At 37.2% G+C, this 21930-nt stretch overlaps 3 protein-coding genes across 5 annotated transcripts in view; all 3 read left to right on the top strand.

Moving 5' to 3' along the window:
* The first annotated feature begins 6565 nt into the window (after positions 1 to 6565).
* The window catches only part of per2 (period circadian clock 2), a 41593-nt gene continuing 26228 nt past the window's right edge, over positions 6566 to 21930 (top strand). For 2 of the 3 annotated variants that reach the window (XM_048163326.1, XM_048163324.1), the window contains exons 1-2: positions 6566 to 6752; positions 21330 to 21810. In XM_048163326.1, the coding sequence (XP_048019283.1) occupies positions 21425 to 21810 (386 nt within the window). In that variant the 5' untranslated portion in view covers positions 6566 to 6752; positions 21330 to 21424. The remainder of the gene's footprint in view (positions 6753 to 21329; positions 21811 to 21930) is intronic. The other variant, XM_048163325.1, reaches the window with a different exon arrangement.
* On the top strand, positions 13429 to 15906 carry LOC125250893 (E3 SUMO-protein ligase ZBED1-like). The gene is made up of 3 exons (XM_048163702.1): positions 13429 to 14634; positions 15122 to 15787; positions 15863 to 15906. Exons 1-3 carry the CDS (start codon positions 13791 to 13793, stop codon positions 15904 to 15906), a joined length of 1554 nt encoding a protein of 517 aa, XP_048019659.1. The 5' UTR covers positions 13429 to 13790.
* On the top strand, positions 15787 to 19316 carry LOC125250637 (E3 SUMO-protein ligase ZBED1-like). The gene is made up of 2 exons (XM_048163327.1): positions 15787 to 16934; positions 17422 to 19316. The coding sequence occupies exons 1-2, from the start codon at positions 16091 to 16093 to the stop codon at positions 18441 to 18443; spliced, it is 1866 nt and encodes a 621-aa protein (XP_048019284.1). The 5' UTR covers positions 15787 to 16090; the 3' UTR covers positions 18444 to 19316.

Genomic DNA, 21930 nt, shown 5'->3' with positions numbered 1-21930 from the left:
TGAGGTCAGAACTTCTCTGCCCAGAGTAATGTGTTTATTTTGAATAAAATAATTCCTCTAGCACTACATGTGTTTTTGACCTTGATGAGTATGTGAGAAACAGCCCTTAGCACTACAACAATAAATGATTCAAAAACATTTTGTAATGCAACATGCTGCACCACAGTGTGAAAAAATAGATCCAAATAGAGGAATATGAAAGCACTGCACAACAACACCTGTCCAGCATACACTTTTGGAAGAAAAGGTTCTATGTAGAGCCATAAAGGGTTCTGTCAGACACTTCATATAAGGAACTTTTAGGATCATTTGGATTCATTCATTTTTAATTTTAATTAAATGTTATGAATTAAACAGCCATTAAACATACTTTATGACTAGAAACATTGAAATAACCTGTTAAACATAAAGGGTTATTTTTAATTGAATCAATATAGAGTCTAAATAGAACCCCGTTTGAACTTTGTCATGTTTCAAAACAAGCTACATGGCAACATCTTAAGCTACTTAAAGATCTACTGTAGTTGTCATGACAGCAAGAATGCAACAAAGCCTTCAACTACTTAAAGTACCAGAATCCTATTAAACCTTTTTTTTAATGATGATTTAATAAAGCAGATTAAGATGCTTTTTTAGCACTAGATTTGGTGGACAGGCCTTAAAAATGAGTTTTAGCTAAATCACCAACCTCAGATTGTGGGGGGAAAAAGCCTGGGACTTTGTAAGAAAGTTATTTCTTATTTTTCTTTTAAATTATTATTTTTATCATTGGATAATAAGGGTAATGCTAAAACTGTAAATTGTGGTTGTTGTTTGATTTCTGTTGTTGTGGGATGGTTTTTTAATGTCCTCTTCCCGAGGCACTCCACAAACCTTCACTCTTAAGCCATGAGCAAACCCACGCATCTATCCTTAAGGATTTACGTCATGGAGAGAAGTGGGCATTTACAGTTAATTCTTGTTTATGCTTCTCTGCCTGGTGTCCTTTGTTAACACTTTTATCAATGGAATCAGTTTTCTATATCTGAAGGGGAATGATGTCATATTCTGATCCTCTGACATATTGTTTTAAAAAGTTTTAAATAATAATTGTGTAAATCATTCTATGAACCATTGTGAATAACATTATAATGTAAAAAAATATAAAAATGTTGACTTATTGTTATTGATTAAAAATATGTCATATTCTCATCCTCTGATGTATTGTTTTATAGCCTAAACCCTGCAATTGCTTGTGAATTTAATCTTTTACATAAATCTATTAAAAAAACAGCTTACTACATGCTCATGACTTCATGGTTTATTTATTTAAAAACTTCAATAAAGACTTTTGTCTACTTAAATCCTAAATGAAGTATTGTGAATGATGTTATAATCTGAAAATATAATATAAAATAAAACATTGATTTATAGTCATTGATTGTATGGTGTCATATCGATCTTCTGGCATATTGTTTTATATAGTATAAGTCACTGAAACCCTAATTGATTTTGAATGTAATCATTTAAATCCTTTTAAAAAAACAACTTGCAAAACTCATGGTCATGACATCCATCCATTCATATGAAGCACTGTGAATGATGTGATCATGTGAAAAAGAATATACAAATTTTCACCTATAGTGGTTGATTAAAGATATAATTTATATATTAGGATCAGATATATATAAATTTACATTTGGTTTGCCGTTGCAGGGAGAATGACTAATGATTCGATTATGTTGTTCACAATTCTTCATGGAAGTAGACGGTCACTGCTGAGCTGACTTACGACGATCATCACTTAATCTTACGTGCATGATATATATATATATATATATATATATATATATATATATATATATATATATATATTGTTTTGGTAACACTTTACTTGAAGGGGTGTGCATAAGACTGACATGACACCTTCATAATCATGACATGACACATGTCATGAATATGAAGGAGGTTTTATGAATGTTTATGACAACTGTCATTAAGTGTCATTCACTCAATTATGTAATTTTTAATGCAAAGATGACATTGTTTGAGATGTCCGAGTTATGACAACTTGACATAAACCAATACATCATAACCTGTCAGTGTCTTTGTCATGACAACTTGACATCATTTAGCTTTATGGGTTAACATTACATTAAACTGTCATGTGGTTGGTTTTGACATTGGCTGTCATGAGGCCATTATAATAGTGTCATGAATATGTATCTTGAGCTCAAGTACAGTGGTACAAATTGAACTTGTCATTAAAATGTCATTAAGTGACTACTCTGACAAATAATTTTATAACAGCGTCATGACTATTTTTCATTTCATGTTTTTTTTTTTTTTTTTTTTTTAAGTTTCCTCCAACAGAAGGTCAGATAATAGACAATTTCAAATTTCGTAAAAAAGATGACACTGTTATAAAATAATGGTAACACTTTATTTTAGGGTCTTTTAACTAGTTGCTTATTACTATTAGCATTCATATGGCTAAAATATTGGCTATTTATTAGTACTTATAAAGCACATATTAATGCCTTATTCTGCATGATCTTATTCTACATTCTTAATCCTACCCAATACCTAAACCTAACAACTAACTATAATAAGCAGTAAATTAAGAGTTTATTGAGGGAAAAGTCATAGTTAATCGTTTATATAGGTGTTCCCTATACTGAAATGTTACCAAAATAATGTCATGTAATGTTAACCCATAAAGCTAATTAGTTTTTTTTTTTTTTAAGTTTGATCATTAATCTGCTATGTCATGTTTATGACAGGTTATGATGTTTTGCTAATGTCAAGTTGTCATGAGAAAGATACACTCAAGTTATGATGTGTTGGTTTATGTCAAGTTGTCGTAACAAAGACATCTCAAACAATGTCATCTTTGCATTAAAAATGACATAATTGAGCGAATGACATTTAATGACAGTTGTCATAAACATGCATAAAACCTCCTTCATATTCATGACACGTGTCATGTCAAGATTATGAAGGTGTCATGTCAGTCTTATGCACACCCCTTCAAGTAAAGTGTTACCTTTGTTTTTTTTTTTTTTTGTTTTTCTTTGAAGGTTATATGTTGTAGATAAAATTTTGTTTTTTGGGAGAAAATGAGGAGGATTTTTATTTCTGGATTATTTCTGCTGGCAGAATAAAATGTGCTTTATTTTGTAACAGTGTTTTGATCACATAACTGAGGTCTATGACACTGCTCCACTGACAAAATACTTCTTCCCTTATGATGCAATGGCTCATGCATGGCACGGACGCTGCTGTCTGCTTAACTCATACTAAATTCCACTGTAAGGGGAAAAGAGAGGGGAGGGTTGGCAGCTCCAGGAAGTTTGAGGGAAGAGGTCATTTAGAGACGGCACGCTTTGACCAGGCGCCAGGCCAAAACCTTTTCCGTCTTGGTCATGTCTGCTGCTGGGTTATATATGTGTTTGGTGATGTAATGCTCAGGACAGGATCCAAATGACAACTCCCCTTTTCCTCCAGACAGATGTAATGGAAAATCAGGGGTGAAGAAGGCAGCTATATGAGCTACGTACTGCGCTAGAGATCAAAATGTGCTGAATATGCTGAAGTTTAACAGCTTTTTAAAGTGTTTTCTTACAATGCAGGAGAATAAATGAAGAATCTGAGATGTGATTTCACTTTCCCCAAAGAAGTGAATCTTTAGAATAATGTGTTCTTTTAAATAGGAAATAAGCTTCTATATTTAAGGACAAAGAAATCTGAAACTCTGTAGTACATGAAAGAGGTAGGTACAGTCAGTTTAAATAAAATTCACATTTATCCAGCAGACAGACAAAAAAGCATGCCTCATTTCACCTGATTTCTGATCTTAAAAACCAGTATATATATATCTGTTCTAGCATCATGTTACAGAGTTTATATCATAAGAATGGAGCTTTGATCAAATTAGGCCAAACAGATGACATTACCTATACAGCCAACCTGGTTATGACAGAGAGAGTCACTGAGAGCGAGTTCAGCAGGAAGTAGGACATGAAGCTTGAATAACTCACATTTAACAGACATTTTAATAGGCTATACAGACATTTTAATAGATTATACAGTTTTACTAGTAAAACCAAATGACTCACAGACACATTAAAGAAAACAGAGTATTTCACATCCAGAATGAGTTGAGCATTTCACTGTAGGTCATAACTGTTAAGCTTTAGAAGACTCAGAAAGTCAAGGTTTTTAGATTATTTAGCTAATAATACTATAATAAGCATGAATGAATATGCTTCATTTTTAATGTAATAAACCTATTTTAGGCTTTCCAACACTGAATGAATTCTAATTATAATCAAAATCTTTGCTGCTTCCACCATCTAAGGAAGTCATAATGCATTATGTGATCGTCTTCTCAATAAAGGACATTCTACCATTGAATTCATCCAAAAGTTGGTCTCTTAGATTTTACATGCAGAATATGCCATTTCATCATCCATAAATGTCATTCATTACGAAACAATCCCCCCACATCCCCCAAAAAGGTCACCCCATAATAAAGCAATAAGTGCACTTTTTGCTGAAAACCACTCTAATAATGCATAATTCGAGAGCCTTGCTATGGGATTGATTTGGTCCTCTGTCGTCTTTTACATGCGTCACTTTCACAGCATTTCACAAAACCCAAAAGAACCAATGACAAACACACTCAAACACCACTCAAACGGCCTTGATCTGATGAGTATCTGATAAAAGTGGAGCTATTAAAAATGGTCCCACTCAATTCACTGACTCATGGCTTTCTCAGTCATAAAGTGCTTCCGCTAGGACTGTAAACATTACACCCACATGTCCCTGCTGGATCAATTGGACATTTAGAGTGTTTGCATCCTCATTCATGCCATTAATGAGGACTTCCTGTTTGATCTGCCATGCTATCCATTTGTGTACTCACTATCAGGCCTCAGTTATGAAATGACCAGGGCTGGAAATGGGGGGAACAAGGGGGGATGGAGCTCCAGTTCAAAATGTAGAGGATATCCATCTTTTATCCATGTAAAAGCCTCCAAACGCTATGCAAAATAGTGGAATTTTCTGAATCTCTGGTTTAAAAATATAAAATATATCCAACTAGGGTCCCCCCTATAACAACACTATAATGATCAGCTGTTAATAATGTATGTATTTGCTTATATAACAAAATACCTGCTTCTTATTGTGCATATAGCAGAAAGCTTCTGAGCATTTATTGTGGCTGTGTTTTTTAATATTCTCAGAAAGAGGAGCAAGAGACAGAACGTGTTCTGTATCTGTTGGTCTGGTGTGATTTGTTGCCCAATCTTGTGGATCCATATTGGAAGAGATAGAAGCCATCTGGTGTTATTGAGATTTATTTTAAACAGCTTTGTGTGTAAATGAGAGGAGAAGATGTGAGAAATCACACACAAAAAAAATCCCACCCATCTTCTTTGAGAAATTTATGTTCAGTTCGATCACCTCAAGGTATTAAAATGTGAGTTCATGTCCTCACTGATTTGTATTGCCATATTTAGTACAACAGCACAATTGCTCATGTGATATTGCTTAAATGGAAGATGGAACTGAAATAATGAGCTATGCAAAAACAACTGATTGGAAATCATAATCATGGCAATCACAATCAGCACAATTCGCCAAAGAATAAAACGTGTTTACCCATCACATAAATGGCTGTTTCAGCAGATCAGACCAGAACATTGCCTTGAAATAATTAAAAAATAAATGAATGCAGGAAAAGAAAAACAATTATTGGCAAAAGGCAAGATGACTCCTCTACTAACAGATGGGGATGGAGAGTGTCCAAACAGAGAGAGTGTTTCCTGCTCATACTGGTTTATTATTGTGGGCTCTAATAAACTCACATATCCAGAGTGCTTTCTGAAACACATATAGCCTTTATTTTTGTATAATCTATGGTACAAGGAAAAGGCCTTCCTGGGAAAACTGATTTATTGCAAAGGATGCTCAACCTGAAAGAGCAGTTTGACTAATAAAAGCAAAAAAGCAATACATGAGATCTTATGCAACAGCATCTTTGTTATGTGTTATGAAATGCCAAAAAGTGATTGAAATAAACCAGAGTGCAGTAGGGTTATATATTAGATATGCGTGTATGTATATATTACTCTAACATAGGTAAACTTTACTGCGAGAAAAGTCATCTAGAAAACCTACTGGATAATTTCGAGCAATCACGCACGTCCATCCGAGGTATTCTAATAGCATCACATGCCGTGTTTCGCTCATACAGGGCGAGACCACATTGACTGTACACACACTTGTATAACCGTTTGTATAACGCTCAGCGTACTCGGCTTTCCCGGACCAACCACACGCTTTTCCCTCTTCGGCGTCCCATTCACCAGCCTTTTCTTACTACTGATTTGTCCATACGCAGCGCACTCCGTCACTGGCCATGGGTGTCCACGTGAGGCGTATGACACACTTATGTAAAAAGACTGGCGGCCCTCTCGGCCAATCACAGTGCGTTTCTGGCATTTCCGCATTTTTTGCATGCAAATACGCGGCGTTTGGCCAATAGGAGTGTAGTGTGGGAGGTGTTTGAATTCAGGTCATGCTGCGAGCTCGGGAGATCCAGGGCAGCGGTGTGAGAGAGCGTTCGGCGGCGAAGTGTGTCAAACTGACGCTGTGACTTGACTGGAATTTTAGGAAGATATTATTTTATTTAGCCGGACAGGACGGAGACCTGCTTTGAGACATCCAACCTGTACGAAAAGGAAGACTTTTTAAGTTGTCAGGTAAGATACATTCATGTAGTTTAGAAGACTCGGCTGTTAAAGGGTTGTATAACACATTCCATTGACTGCAATGTGACCAGTTCTCTTAAACAAGTTTATGTCGTGAACACAAAGTGGTGCTCATACAGATACATAAGTCGCATTTGTGATATGTGATACACATCTGTTCAGTCATATATATGTCAAATATGTATGTTTTATATGTGTTAAACTTACGCGTTGCATAACTGTGTCAGTTAGGTCATCTCCGGTCAGTGCTCCAGAGCAAAGCCCTATTTATCACTAGTTTTGTCCTCCTTGTTTATCTCAATGAAGAAAAGCCATATAACTGTTTTTATATGCACCCCATTTACTGAGACTATGAAACTGCTATATATTTTGCTAAAAAGTGAACACTAGTTATGAAACAGCCTACTAGCCTCGTTTGTGATGGCAAGCCATTTTAACATTTATTTCTTAAAACTCAATTGTATGTTTTTGTTATATTTTTTAAACTATTTTAGTAATAAATCCAATAGTGAATAATTTTTCAGCTATTCAATGTGCATTCAAAACTTACTAGTAGTCACTTCTTTAAAAAAAAATAATTTTAGTAACAACTGGAATAGATACTTACATTTAATAAATGTAAAAGTTTGTGTTTATTCAGTTTGTTATGGGATAACTAGTGCATATTCTAGTAACTAAGAAATATTTGATATTTCCTAATGAATAGTTATGTAAGGAATAAGCAATAGTTTCTTGTGAATAAGTACCAGTGCCACTGAATAGTTACTAGTAAAAGTTACTAGTAACCATAAATTAGTAGTAGTAATTGGTAGAAATTAAAAAAAAGAGAAGTATTAGTAACAAAATCATACACTAGTAATAAAGAAATAATTGCTAAAACAGCTTGCCACATGTTTCCCCTCCCAAAATGAATGAATCTCAACCTTTACTACTGTATGGGTCTGGATGTGAGCATTATACGTCATTGCAGACTGTATATATAATTGTCACGAGTAGAGTCATGAAGTTAGATAATGTCTTGCTGTAACACATGCCACTGATGCACACATAAGACTTATGCTTGAGACAACGAGGCACGCATTGCATAAGTTTTAGTTCACATTAATTAATTCATACACTTTAAATCAAATTCACTGCCAGTATGTGGTCATTTTAACTCTGAATACTGGAAACATAGTTATATCTTCTGTAGAACACAAATGGAGATGTTAGGCAGAATGATAGTCTCAGTCACCATTCACTTTAATATGAATCTTTTTGCCATTCATTGAAAGTGAATGGTGACTGAGACTATTATTCTGCCTAACATCTCCTTGTGTTTTCCATGAAAGCAAGAATTTCGTATGGGATTAGAACAACATGAGGATGAGTAAGTGAAGGCAGAAAAAAATATTTTTGGTCAAGCTTTGTCTTTGAATTGATTTTAAATGGGTAAATATAGCCTGAAGTTGGCAGTTGTCCACTAATGTCGCAGTGTATGCTGGGTAGTTAAGCTTGAACTCAGATACACAGAGGTAGGCAGTGGGATGTTTGCAGGTTATTATAGCTGACCTACTCCTACAAGAGGTGCTCCAAATACCTTAATCTGCCTTTAATGTATCGAGCACATAAACTCTGCATGTACATAAACTGTTTTTATAGCACTTTTTTGTTTCTATAAAAGCAGATTTATAGAAAATCATGGTTCATTTTTAAAATATCTTAATATCTTCATCCTTATATCTTTCCTATGCTGTTTTTTCAGCACTTGATTAGCTGGTCTTTTTCTCAAAGCTGACCTCTAATTGATCATCTCAATTCTTTTGCAATAATTTCCCAAAATCTTTTGTGCTATATAAGCTCATTTGCATTTTCATTTGCATACGTTGTGATTTATTCTATTTAATATGGACAGGTTTAATGAAAAGTAAATTTTGTAGATGTTTTCATTCAACATCTGCTTTGATTTGCATATGCTGCATTGTTTAAATGGAATCAGGAGTGGAATGCCATTTTTTTCGTCTCATATTTAGTCTATTTTCTTGGCCAAGACAGTGAATGTTCCAGAGCTTGATCCAAATGAAAACCTAGAGACATGTAATTGTTGGATCTATTTTTGGTGGTGCTGTAAAGAGACTCTGGAATAATGGTTGCACATGCTGCACTGGCGTAATCAGGAACTGACCATCATCTTCTCCTAACAGTGGTTGGACACAATTCCTAATACTAACATGGTTTAGATTTTCAAGAAATTGTTGTTTCACACCTATTGTTAAGTATAAATGTAATTTAATTGATTCTTTAACGAAAGAAATAAAAAATGTGGTTTGCGTGATCTGTCTGAGTGGAAACATTCTTAACATAAAGCTGTTTCAGATACATGTTGTAGGGCCACATGGGTCGTTGGACTTTTCACTCAGGCTATAAAAGAGAAAGTGTGGGCGAGCAGTTTTTGGTGGTGTGTCTGATATCAGGACTCGCTCAACAAGATAGGCGATGGGATTGGCTGCTGGAGCAGAGTAGGCAGTGGGAGGGTAGGAAGTAATGACGCACGAAGAGTGTCCTCGGGTGCATTTTTATGTATTTAGAGACTATTGCTGGCTCAGAGCCACACGAACAGTCCATCAAGCCAAAGCATTCATTGATGCTATCTTTCCAAGTTGCAGGTTTATTTTGTTGAGTGGTTCAATGGGAATTAGATGAGAAACAGAACAGTCTTGGAATTAGATTACGCAGAGGATGTGATATTTTAAACTATGGTTTTATTGCCAGTTTTTCTCTTTTGTGATTTTTTTTTTTTTTTTTTTTTTTTTTTTTTAAGGTAATTTTTAAAGGCTTTAAAAGTCTTTTTTTCTGCATTAAATAAATAAATAAAGTTATTTAAATTCAAATAATGAGAAATGGCGTCATATTGGTAGCCTAATAAAAGTCATTTTATTCTATGTGGAGTGGTTCGCCTATGAGGGAAGACATATTGGGAGAACAAGACCAGCTGAATAAAAACTAATGGAGGTTATGCATAACAAACTTCCATATTCATATTCAGCTCTTTTGTATTCGCTTCATTAAAAAAACATAACTGATGTCCATCGCACATGCCGATAAAAGTTTATTTTTCTTCTTCTCACTAACATTGGATTATTAAAACTTAATAAAACACCAACAATAAACATAATTAGTTAGCAAATTAGTTAACCATGTTGTAATGATGTAATGAAACCTGTTTTCCTGTTTGATCATGTGATGTTCGACATAAAGCCTATTTAATCTCTTTAGCCACCTACTATTGGACAGTTTTGATCATAGAATAAAATAACAATGGCTGACTGTGAATTTTAACATTGGCATTTGTAGCCAAAAACAGCTGTTGCACGGTGCATGTAGCAAAATTGAGTGCACATTTAGGTTATTTGCACAATTGTAATTGTGAAAAGAAAAAAAAAGAAAAAAAAAAAAAAAAAAAAGGTTTTCCATAAGTATTTCCATGTGAGGAATATAATGGTAGTCAAAGCTAGTGCTGTTTCATTTGTGGCAAACTTTCAACTATTACAAGTGTTTGGCATGCAAACTTAGTTTTACTGGATTACATAATTGACTAGTGCAAACAGAATCTCATATATAGACATGGATCTCAAACACTGCACTGTCATTAGATTTTAATAGTGTAACTTGAGAAAAGTCTCCGCTTTCAGAAATCAGTCTGACCCACACAGCATTATTACCACTACACACATATGCTTTGAGATAACAGTTTTGATTTCCTGGAGGGGTTTTCCTACTGACCTGGTCCTGCTGCTTTCACCTTCTCTTGTGGCCATCTGTACACCTACAGTAGATAGACAAGCAGAAGTGTAGATTAGGAATTGATTGATAGTGCTTTTTTCCCTAGGCGAGAGTGGAAGATATCGCAATAAGGTCTTCCTGTGTTGGTTGAAACCAGTTATAGCTGGATACGCTTATTGTATTCTGTAATCTGTAGTAAAATTGATAACATGATAAAGGCTTTGCTTTGCACGCAAACCTCAAGAAACAGTGGCTAAATTAGTATATTCGTTTGCTTGCCTGTCTGAAACACATTTTTAAAGTTGTTTCAGAGAGCTCAAAAAGTCCCACATTCTCAGCTATGCATTGCAATAATGGCCAGAGTAAATAAAACATGCTGAATTTAGGTTTAGCAGAAGGATGAGACACTTATACAATCTAATCTGGAGGTCTCACTTGCCCTTGTGTAACCACAATCACACATGTCTTCTTGGAAAGATTTGGTTAGCTAGCTAACCAGCATTATTACCAAACAGCTGTTTACAAGGGCACTTTGAAATATGACTACCAGAAAGACTTTGGTGTTATGTAAGGACAGGAGACACTCAAGCAGCTACATCATTACATCAATTTTGGTGGGTCACATTGTAGCGAATTTCTTGTTGTAAGTGTGCAGGTAGTTTTAATGGCAAATGTGCTTGCTTTCTGCTTTTCCAACATAAGCCACATCTTTAAAGCAACAGTAGCACATTCATAAAGTATTTACAGACTGAAATTGGTCATGTAGTTAATAAAATAAAATTTCCCCAAACAACATCAGGACTCAATACTAGCCCGATCAGACCAGTTTAATTCTACTGAGTTCTACTGATACTCAAACTAAAAGTATCCAAAACTAGGATATATGTTGTGTATTGGTATTGCATTGCAAGACTGTAAGCTCATGAATCTGTACCATTTCAAAATTTGAATATTTGAAAATGTATCAGTCCAAAAGCACACGTGTGCCAAAAGATTGTGTAGTACAGACTAACAACAGTTTTTCCACCACGCGCTACTCCGGAAAAGTGTGTTCTAAGCCGTGACCTGAAGGCACAGGATTCACATCATGACATCATGGAACACAGACACCAATCTCTTGTGTCTAATCTTTTTCAGGACTGTTGAACTCAATGTCTAAATATCAAATACAAGGTTTAATTTAGAGACTTGAGTCAAAACATTTACAAACTAGAATTGTTGCCACTTGTATGAATGGAAGATTGTGTGGTTTGTTTTGGTCTACTGGTATATTTGATGAAAAATCCCATTAGTGTGCAGTATTTTACAATGTGTACATTTGAATTTTGTTTATAGAACAGGATAGCTAATTTGAACAATTTTAACCAACCCTATAACTTTAAACCTTGACCTTAAACCGAAGAACAATCTTAGCCCTGTAGGATTGCTTGGTAAATGTCTTATTTACATTTGATTATATACATACATTGAATTTTACATTATATAGATTTGGTTTTGATGCCAAATGCAAGTACTGAAGTGCGTCAGAGGGTTTGGGTATGATTTGATATGTTTAAGAAATAAGTAATATCTTGTCTAAGAAATATTTGCACCATAAAAGATGCATAGTATTTGTGTCACCAGTTCTTTAATTTGTGCTTATTGTGTACAGTTGTGTTCAAATGTAAGCATCTTTAGGGAATATTAACTATTTTCATTCAGAGGTGTCTGTTAACTTATGTAAGTCCTTATATAAAGCATGTAGTAGCCCATGTGCCATTGCTACACATTCAATTACATAAATGTCTCTAACTTGATACTGAGTTATAAAACTGTCTGCAAGGTGGTTGGTTGTGTGGTTCATGTATTGTATCATTAGGTTTAGGGTTTGTTTGTCTGATCTTTACTTAGTTAACATTACAGTAGATTTTTGTTTTTGGTGTTGAGTGGAAATATTATCCTGTATAATTATGTTATTCAGCTTATGGAAGGTTGTTGTTTTGTCCCATTTGACAATTTATGATTGAATTAATTGCAATGCTGATTATTTAAATTAGTCATAGTACAATAAAAAATATATATTATTGAGTAGTTTGGGTAAGAGGTCAATAATTTCTTATTAGTCATGCTAAATTAACACAATAAATTTACTTATTTTATTTGTATATCTTTTTATGTCTTTCATGTGTTGTAGACAAAAAGGGCTGAATTCAGCTAATCCACTTTTTGCGATAATTATTTTTTGTACAAATATATATGGAGTATTTGTAGGTCTTTGAGCTCAGTGGCCTGGAATGAAAGTGCTGAATCAGCAGTGAGATTGGGACTTTAGACTTATGAATCAATGCTGGCAGTGGTCTTGGACATGATATTTTTAGCAGGGTATATTTACTCTAGAGGCCAGGAGGGTACATGAACTTGCCTCATATAATGATTTTGAACATTATTGGCTTGACTGCTTTTAATGTCATTGCACAATTTGTCTTTGTGTCTTTTAACAATGGTTTAGATGTATACGTTTAATGGATTTAATAGAAATTGACATTGCAAGCAGTTTTTTTCCATTATTATCACTTTCGTTTGTCTGTTTTGATACTAATATACAGATAAGATAGTAAGGACTTCGTCTTTGTAGAGTTAGTCTGCTGTAATAGCTACACTTAATTAAAGGGCAACATAAATCTGGTCTGTAAAATGTTAAATTTGCTTTGATGTGCTTCAAAATTTGTGTTTAAAATAGTTTCTTATGTTTAGTTTTTATTAATCATTAATTTTAAGATCTGTCCCATGTGTTAGCCAATGTGCTTTTCCCATGAGCACCTATGATTGTATTAGAAAGAGATATCAATATAAGTCTGTCAGCTGTAATTATATTAAAATGCAGTGTTCAGCTTCATTGCCCCCAGGCAACTAATATCACATGATACTAGGGCTGGGCGATATATCGAATATACTCGATATATCGCGGCTTGTAGTCCGTGCGATGTAGAAAATTACTATATCCTGAAACTCGCGGACATTTTTTTTTCCTTTGTTTTTTCCCCCTCTTGTCCTGTCCAGCATCGAAGCGCAAGCATAATGATCACCTTGATAACCTAAGTTAAGAAGCTTATTTTATTTTATTTTTGATGCTTGTTTGTAGATTAACTTTTATATACTCGCGGTCTTTCCCTCTCACAGAGAGACAAAACAAACGCACATAGTTACAAACGTCAGTCTGTCGTGCATGCAACGTCATACGCCCTCGACCAGCAGAAAGATAGCGGCAGCAGGTGCTAACGGTTACACATGGAGGACGACGAATTAATAAAAAAAAGAAACAGCACAGGATCCATCGTCTGGCGGTGGTTTGGATTCAAGAAGGAAGATGTTGAACAAACAACGGTGATATGCAAAATCTGTCGCAAAAGCATCGCTTCAAAATGTAGCAGTACATCAAATTTATATCACCATTTGAGAACCCACCCGCTAGAAAATGAAGAGTGCTTGAAACTCCGCACGACAACATCTCAGAGCGGTGCAATATCAAAGAAAGTGCCTAAGCAACCAGCACTCACGCAACTGAGTCTGGCCTCTTCTATTTCCAGATCAACGCCGTACGACAAAAACAGTCAAAAACAGAAGGAGATAACGTGTGCAGTAACCCACCACATCGCGAAAGACATGGCCCCGGTTAATGTTGTTGAAAAGCCCGGGTTCAGAAAGCTCATCAACACACTTGACCCAAGATATAATCTGCCGGGTCGCAAATATTTTGCAGAGAAAGCGCTGCCTGAGTTGTACATTAAAGTGAGGGAAGAGCTGGCCAGTCAGCTTGTAAATGTGACCCACTTCTCAACAACTGCCGACATATGGAGCAGCCGAACATGTGAGCCATACCTCAGTTTGACGGTCCACTATATAGACAATTGGGAGTTGAAAAGCAAGTGCCTTCAGACGAGCTTTCTTCCCGAGGATCACACTGGCGGGATCATCGCACAAGGCCTGCAAGATGCTCTCATGTCATGGAATTTAAATGAAGCTCGTCAGGTGTGCATCACCACCGATAACGGTGCTAACATCGTCAAAGCTGTGAGCCTGAACCACTGGACACGTCTACAATGTTTTGGCCATCGCCTGCATCTTGCAATTGGTGAGTGTTTTTTACCACTGTTATAAAATAGTAATTATCTTTATTGATATATGAGTAGGGCTGTCACTTTTGTGAAAAAATCATTTTCGATTTTTAAGACATAAGTGTTCATTGAATCGATTGTAAAATCGATTTTCCATGTCTAAAAAAAGACGTTTCCTTTTCCTTTTTCAACGTCAAATAACGGACGAACGTAAAGAGAGCGCTGGAAACGCACAAGTCAGCAATATTTCTTATATATTGGCATGAAGTTTCGTGCAGAATAACAAACAGCAACAGGAGTGCAAATTCTCGAAAAAAATATATGTGCAGAGGGGACGGCTGCCATAACAAAACATATTTTTGATAGCATCTTCACTTTTACACAGTACTATATAAATAAATAATTACCAAGAATTAGTTTAGTGTTAGGCTGAGTGGATTTCTTCACAATTACTATACCCTTTTAAATTATTATAACATTTTAAATGTTTGTTTTCATTCTCAGAGAGAAGCATGAAGGACCCCCGTATTGACCGTGCTGTTGCTGTGTGCAAGAAGGTAGTGAGCAGCTTCTCTTTCAGTTGGAAGAGGAGGAGAGACCTGGCCACAGCGCAGCAAGAGCTAAATCTCCCGGCACACCAGCTCATCAGTGAGTCTCCTACCAGGTGGGGATCCCGAGAGAAGATGATTGAGCGGGTACTGGAGCAGGAGCAAGCTATTTCTCAAGTCTTGGCTGCAGACAAGAAAACCCGGCATCTCGTTCTCACCTGGCAAGACCTGGAAGTTCTAGAGTCAGTGCACAAGGCTCTCAAACCTCTCCTGGAATTCACTGACGCTCTATCCGGTGAGAGCTATGTCACAGTGTCCTATGTCAAGCCTGTTCTCCATCTCTTCCAGTCCAGCCTCTTGGCACGTCAGGAGAATGACACCCCACTGACCCAGTCTATCAAAGCCTCCATCCTGGATTACCTGAGGGAGAAGTATTCTGATCCTTCCACTAACGACCTGCTGGACATGGCAGGCTTAGTGGATCCCAGGTTCAAGATAACATACTGCACAGAAAAAAAGGTGGATGCCATCAAGAGCAGAGCCATAACCGAGATGGAGGCAATGCTCTATGAGACTGACCAGGGCACAGCTGAGTTGGCTGCTTCACTGCCTACCGTGCGATGTAGAAAATTACTATATCCTGAAACTCGCGGACATTTTTTTTTCCTTTGTTTTTTCCCCCTCTTGTCCTGTCCAGCATCGAAGCGCAAGCATAATGATCACCTTGATAACCTAAGTTAAGAAGCTTATTTTATTTTATTTTTGATGCTTGTTTGTAGATTAACTTTTATATACTCGCGGTCTTTCCCTCTCACAGAGAGACAAAACAAACGCACATAGTTACAAACGTCAGTCTGTCGTGCATGCAACGTCATACGCCCTCGACCAGCAGAAAGATAGCGGCAGCAGGTGCTAACGGTTACACATGGAGGACGACGAATTAATAAAAAAAAGAAACAGCACAGGATCCATCGTCTGGCGGTGGTTTGGATTCAAGAAGGAAGATGTTGAACAAACAACGGTGATATGCAAAATCTGTCGCAAAAGCATCGCTTCAAAATGTAGCAGTACATCAAATTTATATCACCATTTGAGAACCCACCCGCTAGAAAATGAAGAGTGCTTGAAACTCCGCACGACAACATCTCAGAGCGGTGCAATATCAAAGAAAGTGCCTAAGCAACCAGCACTCACGCAACTGAGTCTGGCCTCTTCTATTTCCAGATCAACGCCGTACGACAAAAACAGTCAAAAACAGAAGGAGATAACGTGTGCAGTAACCCACCACATCGCGAAAGACATGGCCCCGGTTAATGTTGTTGAAAAGCCCGGGTTCAGAAAGCTCATCAACACACTTGACCCAAGATATAATCTGCCGGGTCGCAAATATTTTGCAGAGAAAGCGCTGCCTGAGTTGTACATTAAAGTGAGGGAAGAGCTGGCCAGTCAGCTTGTAAATGTGACCCACTTCTCAACAACTGCCGACATATGGAGCAGCCGAACATGTGAGCCATACCTCAGTTTGACGGTCCACTATATAGACAATTGGGAGTTGAAAAGCAAGTGCCTTCAGACGAGCTTTCTTCCCGAGGATCACACTGGCGGGATCATCGCACAAGGCCTGCAAGATGCTCTCATGTCATGGAATTTAAATGAAGCTCGTCAGGTGTGCATCACCACCGATAACGGTGCTAACATCGTCAAAGCTGTGAGCCTGAACCACTGGACACGTCTACAATGTTTTGGCCATCGCCTGCATCTTGCAATTGGTGAGTGTTTTTTACCACTGTTATAAAATAGTAATTATCTTTATTGATATATGAGTAGGGCTGTCACTTTTGTGAAAAAATCATTTTCGATTTTTAAGACATAAGTGTTCATTGAATCGATTGTAAAATCGATTTTCCATGTCTAAAAAAAGACGTTTCCTTTTCCTTTTTCAACGTCAAATAACGGACGAACGTAAAGAGAGCGCTGGAAACGCACAAGTCAGCAATATTTCTTATATATTGGCATGAAGTTTCGTGCAGAATAACAAACAGCAACAGGAGTGCAAATTCTCGAAAAAAATATATGTGCAGAGGGGACGGCTGCCATAACAAAACATATTTTTGATAGCATCTTCACTTTTACACAGTACTATATAAATAAATAATTACCAAGAATTAGTTTAGTGTTAGGCTGAGTGGATTTCTTCACAATTACTATACCCTTTTAAATTATTATAACATTTTAAATGTTTGTTTTCATTCTCAGAGAGAAGCATGAAGGACCCCCGTATTGACCGTGCTGTTGCTGTGTGCAAGAAGGTAGTGAGCAGCTTCTCTTTCAGTTGGAAGAGGAGGAGAGACCTGGCCACAGCGCAGCAAGAGCTAAATCTCCCGGCACACCAGCTCATCAGTGAGTCTCCTACCAGGTGGGGATCCCGAGAGAAGATGATTGAGCGGGTACTGGAGCAGGAGCAAGCTATTTCTCAAGTCTTGGCTGCAGACAAGAAAACCCGGCATCTCGTTCTCACCTGGCAAGACCTGGAAGTTCTAGAGTCAGTGCACAAGGCTCTCAAACCTCTCCTGGAATTCACTGACGCTCTATCCGGTGAGAGCTATGTCACAGTGTCCTATGTCAAGCCTGTTCTCCATCTCTTCCAGTCCAGCCTCTTGGCACGTCAGGAGAATGACACCCCACTGACCCAGTCTATCAAAGCCTCCATCCTGGATTACCTGAGGGAGAAGTATTCTGATCCTTCCACTAACGACCTGCTGGACATGGCAGGCTTAGTGGATCCCAGGTTCAAGATAACATACTGCACAGAAAAAAAGGTGGATGCCATCAAGAGCAGAGCCATAACCGAGATGGAGGCAATGCTCTATGAGACTGACCAGGGCACAGCTGAGTTGGCTGCTTCACTGCCTCAAGATGCAACAACGGTATCACAGCCAGAAGAGCCACTAAGGAAGAAATCCCTGGGCAGCTTCTTTAAAACTGCAGCAACATCTTCTGCCACACTGTCGCAGAGAGAGCTTATTGAAAAAGAGTTGTCTGCCTACTTGCAGTCTGTTAATGTTGACAGTGAAGCAAATCCATTGCAGTGGTGGAAAGACCATGAGGAAATGTTCCCAAACCTGAAAAATGTGGCAAAAAAATATCTGTGTGTGCCCGCCACCAGTTCCCCATCGGAAAGGGTATTTAGTACCAGTGGTAATATAGTTACATGCCATCGAGCATCTCTCAAACCAGACGCCGTTGATAGGCTTGTGTTTTTGGCACAAAACCTCTAAACAACCTGGTATTCCCTGGTTGTTGTTACAAAGGGACAACATAGTATGCACGAAATACAACTACATATTTTTTTACGTTTTATTTGTGCCACATATTTCATGCAGAAGAAACCAAAACTAAAGCTGCAAACTTTTCCATAATGGACCAGATTCACCTTTTGTGAATTGTTTTATGTTTAGGTATTGTGTTTGAAACCATAGGATTGTTTATTAAAAAACTAAAAGGAGGGTCATTTTTATAAATACACTTTCTTTTCCAACATTTGATTTCCTATTATGCAGCTATTTTTTATTTTACTGATTTTGAAATTACCTGTGACATCCTGCACAAAAGCGCATTATATATATTTGGGCATTATGCACAACAGGTGCACTTAAATTTAGTTTTGTTTTGAAATGTCATCTTAATGACAACATGCACAAAAGGGCACTTTTTTATTTGTTTTAAATTATTGTAGTGGCATTATGTACAAGTGCACTTTAATTTTGTGTTTTGAAATGCCATGTGAGTTACAGCATGCACAAGCGTGCCCTAATGTCTTGTTTTGAAATGTTGTCTCTGACAATTTTGCACAAAACATGCACTTTCTGTTGACAATTTTATGTTTGTGCCACTCACTGTTTAATAAATACAATTATGTTAACTTTGACTTAGTTGTGATATCCCCTTTTTTGCATGAAAGTTTAAAATTAGCATATATTAATGCAGTATGAACAAGAATGTTTTAATGTAGACATATAGAATCATCATACTGGTGTGATTGTATGCATCAAAGTTTTAATTCAAGGCTAAGGCAAAATATCGAGATATATATCGCGTATCGTGACATGGCCTAAAAATATCGCGGTATTTATAAAAGGCCATATCGCCCAGCCCTACATGATACCCCCTTAGGGTTCCACAATAATGGCTAATAATGTGTCATTTGAAGGTCACGTCTATAGAGCACCTGATCTACTCTGACTTTAAGAAAGATAAAACTGCCTCCGTCATTTTCTTTATAGGTTAAAAGGTTACAGTTAAGCATTCATACTGAAAGGCTGAAAGACACGTTTCCACGTGCTGAGATGCATAACCTTTACATAACCTTATTTGGTTTGCGTCAAATATATGGCATAATAAATGATTCTGTCAATGATTACTTAATTTTCTATCTCAATCAGCAGTGTCGGAGTGACTGGCCACTGTGTCACTATATGCAGAAAATCCAAAGGTTAGCGTTGTTGTGTCATCATCCTGTGGGTTACTGGGTTACAGTAGGCACTCAGCCAGACACATTAGCATTTCATTGGTGCTAATAAGTCAGACAGGTGTGATTTGAGTAGTAGGGCATCAAGAAGTCATAGACGTATACCGTTAGGGCTGGCATTATGATAGTAGTGTGTGATTGTATAAATGATATAATTTTGCTGTAACTTTTATGCTTTATTTGCATGTGAGAATGACAAAAAAAAAAAAAAAAACATGAAGAAAAGTTAAGTGGCAGAGTGTTGCCAGCAACCATGCAACGTGCAATATTAATGAACTAATTAATCAATAGAGATGCCTAAATTATTTGTTATATGTTACAATTATGCATTTTGAAAGTGTAATTCACTGTATTGTTCAAAAATATGTATTGCCACATAATTATTTAATATAATACAAAAGTTGATATAATTAGTATTTTCCTTTCAAGTTCACAAAGGTGTTCTTTTACTACTGACAATGTATATAATGGGTCTACATGAGACAAAATATATCAGTCATGCATGGTAAATCTAGTCAGGTCTTGGTCACAGGTAATCCACTAACATTCTCTACTCTCTGGCAATACTACAGGTGTATTTTTGGCTCTTGGGTATCAGTCATGAGTCGGGAATCAGTCTTGAAGGTGTCTTTCCTTAATATGGTGGTCTATCTCAGGTTCTGACCAGGAAACTTGGCTCAGTCTTCTCTACTCTGGTCAGACTACTATTTATTTCTTTAGAGCAAAGGGATAAGAGTTTATTTTTTCCCCTGCCATTTTCATGGCAACATGAAGGGATAAAAACCAGTCAGGGCCTGTTGTTGGTCCAGACAGCTGTCTAACACCTTTAATGTGCACTTGCTGGGATTAATCCTTTGAAGGAGGCAGTGTTTACAAGCCGAAATGCCACATCTGTTTGTTTAAAGGACACGGTACAGACACAACGAGGAGACTCGAGGGTCGCCCACCTTTGAACACTAAGTTTAGGCTCTTTGGGCCCAGACAGAGGCCGACCTGTCTATAGATTGTACCACAGGAGTCGATCAGACAGGGTTTTGCGTGCTTCACTTTGATGTACCATCTGGCTTTGTGATGAACAGTCATGAATTTGACTTGTTCAACTTTTGCTGTTATAGGGGAAGATCGTGCAGCTAAAGACATGATTGTATCTCCTGGACAGTGATAGCGTGCAGATTGTCTCTGTCCCATCTTGCCCTTGTTTCTTTTGATGTGCTTAAGTGCGTCACCCTGTACCTTTCTGACTAAAGGGGCACACTACACTTTTCATACCATTGACATCTATTCATATATATGCGAATGTGGAAGAAAAGAAAATGCAAGCTAAAGCTAATTTGGCTGCATTACAAAGTTTATGTTTGGTGTATTTGGACCTGCAAACTCATATCACATAAAGACATGCAACCAATAGAAGATTGATACGCCACAGCGTGACCTTTCAGCTGAACTAAAAGAACACAAACTTTAATTGCAGCATTTCAGTAAAGTGGAGTAGATTTCATATCTTTATATTTTTATGTGTTTTTTAAAATCTTTGCATACTCAAAGTCTAGTTTGACCATGGTTTATGGACAAGATTTCCTGAAGTTTTCAGATGAAAAATAATAACTCTTATTCTGTCTGTTTTTTATTTCCATAGCAAACCGTGTGCTCATCTGAATTCCCACTTAAAGCCCCACCATGAAGATGGGTTGATCTGATTGCACCTTGATTCACTTCTTTAAACCCAGTCCGATGTCTGAGGACTCAGATTCCAAACCGTACCTGTTCTCCTCCCTTGAGGGACAGAACGAGGTAGCCGGCTGCAGTTCGATGGCGACGTTGCATCGGATGGGCAGTTTCGCGGAGGGGGCCGAACTTGGCCTGGCATCTGAAGGAAGTGACAGTAGCCAAGACCCTCCCGCCTCGCCCCATAACAACCGGAAGATGGCACGTTCCCTCCATGAGGATGTGGATATGAAGAGTAGTGGGTCCAGTGGGAGTGGAACAGAGTCCCATGGTAACGAGTCCCATGGTAATGATTCTCATGGAAACGAGTCGCATGGCAATGAGTCTTCTGGGAGTTCCAATAGCCGAAGCAAAGACTCTGCACTATTAGAGTCATCAGGGAGTAACAAAAGGTAATTTAGTTTGTCATATTCTGTTTGTCTTTTTTATATTTAAATATTTGGACACTTTGGACAGCTTCTTCAAAGCAACTTTACAGTGATAACAGGAAAATGATTCAATGATGCAAACTG

The sequence above is a fragment of the Megalobrama amblycephala genome, linkage group LG17 (assembly GCF_018812025.1).
Source record: "Megalobrama amblycephala isolate DHTTF-2021 linkage group LG17, ASM1881202v1, whole genome shotgun sequence".
Lineage (NCBI taxonomy): Eukaryota > Metazoa > Chordata > Actinopteri > Cypriniformes > Xenocyprididae > Megalobrama > Megalobrama amblycephala.
This window is presented reverse-complemented; position numbering and strand designations above follow the sequence as displayed.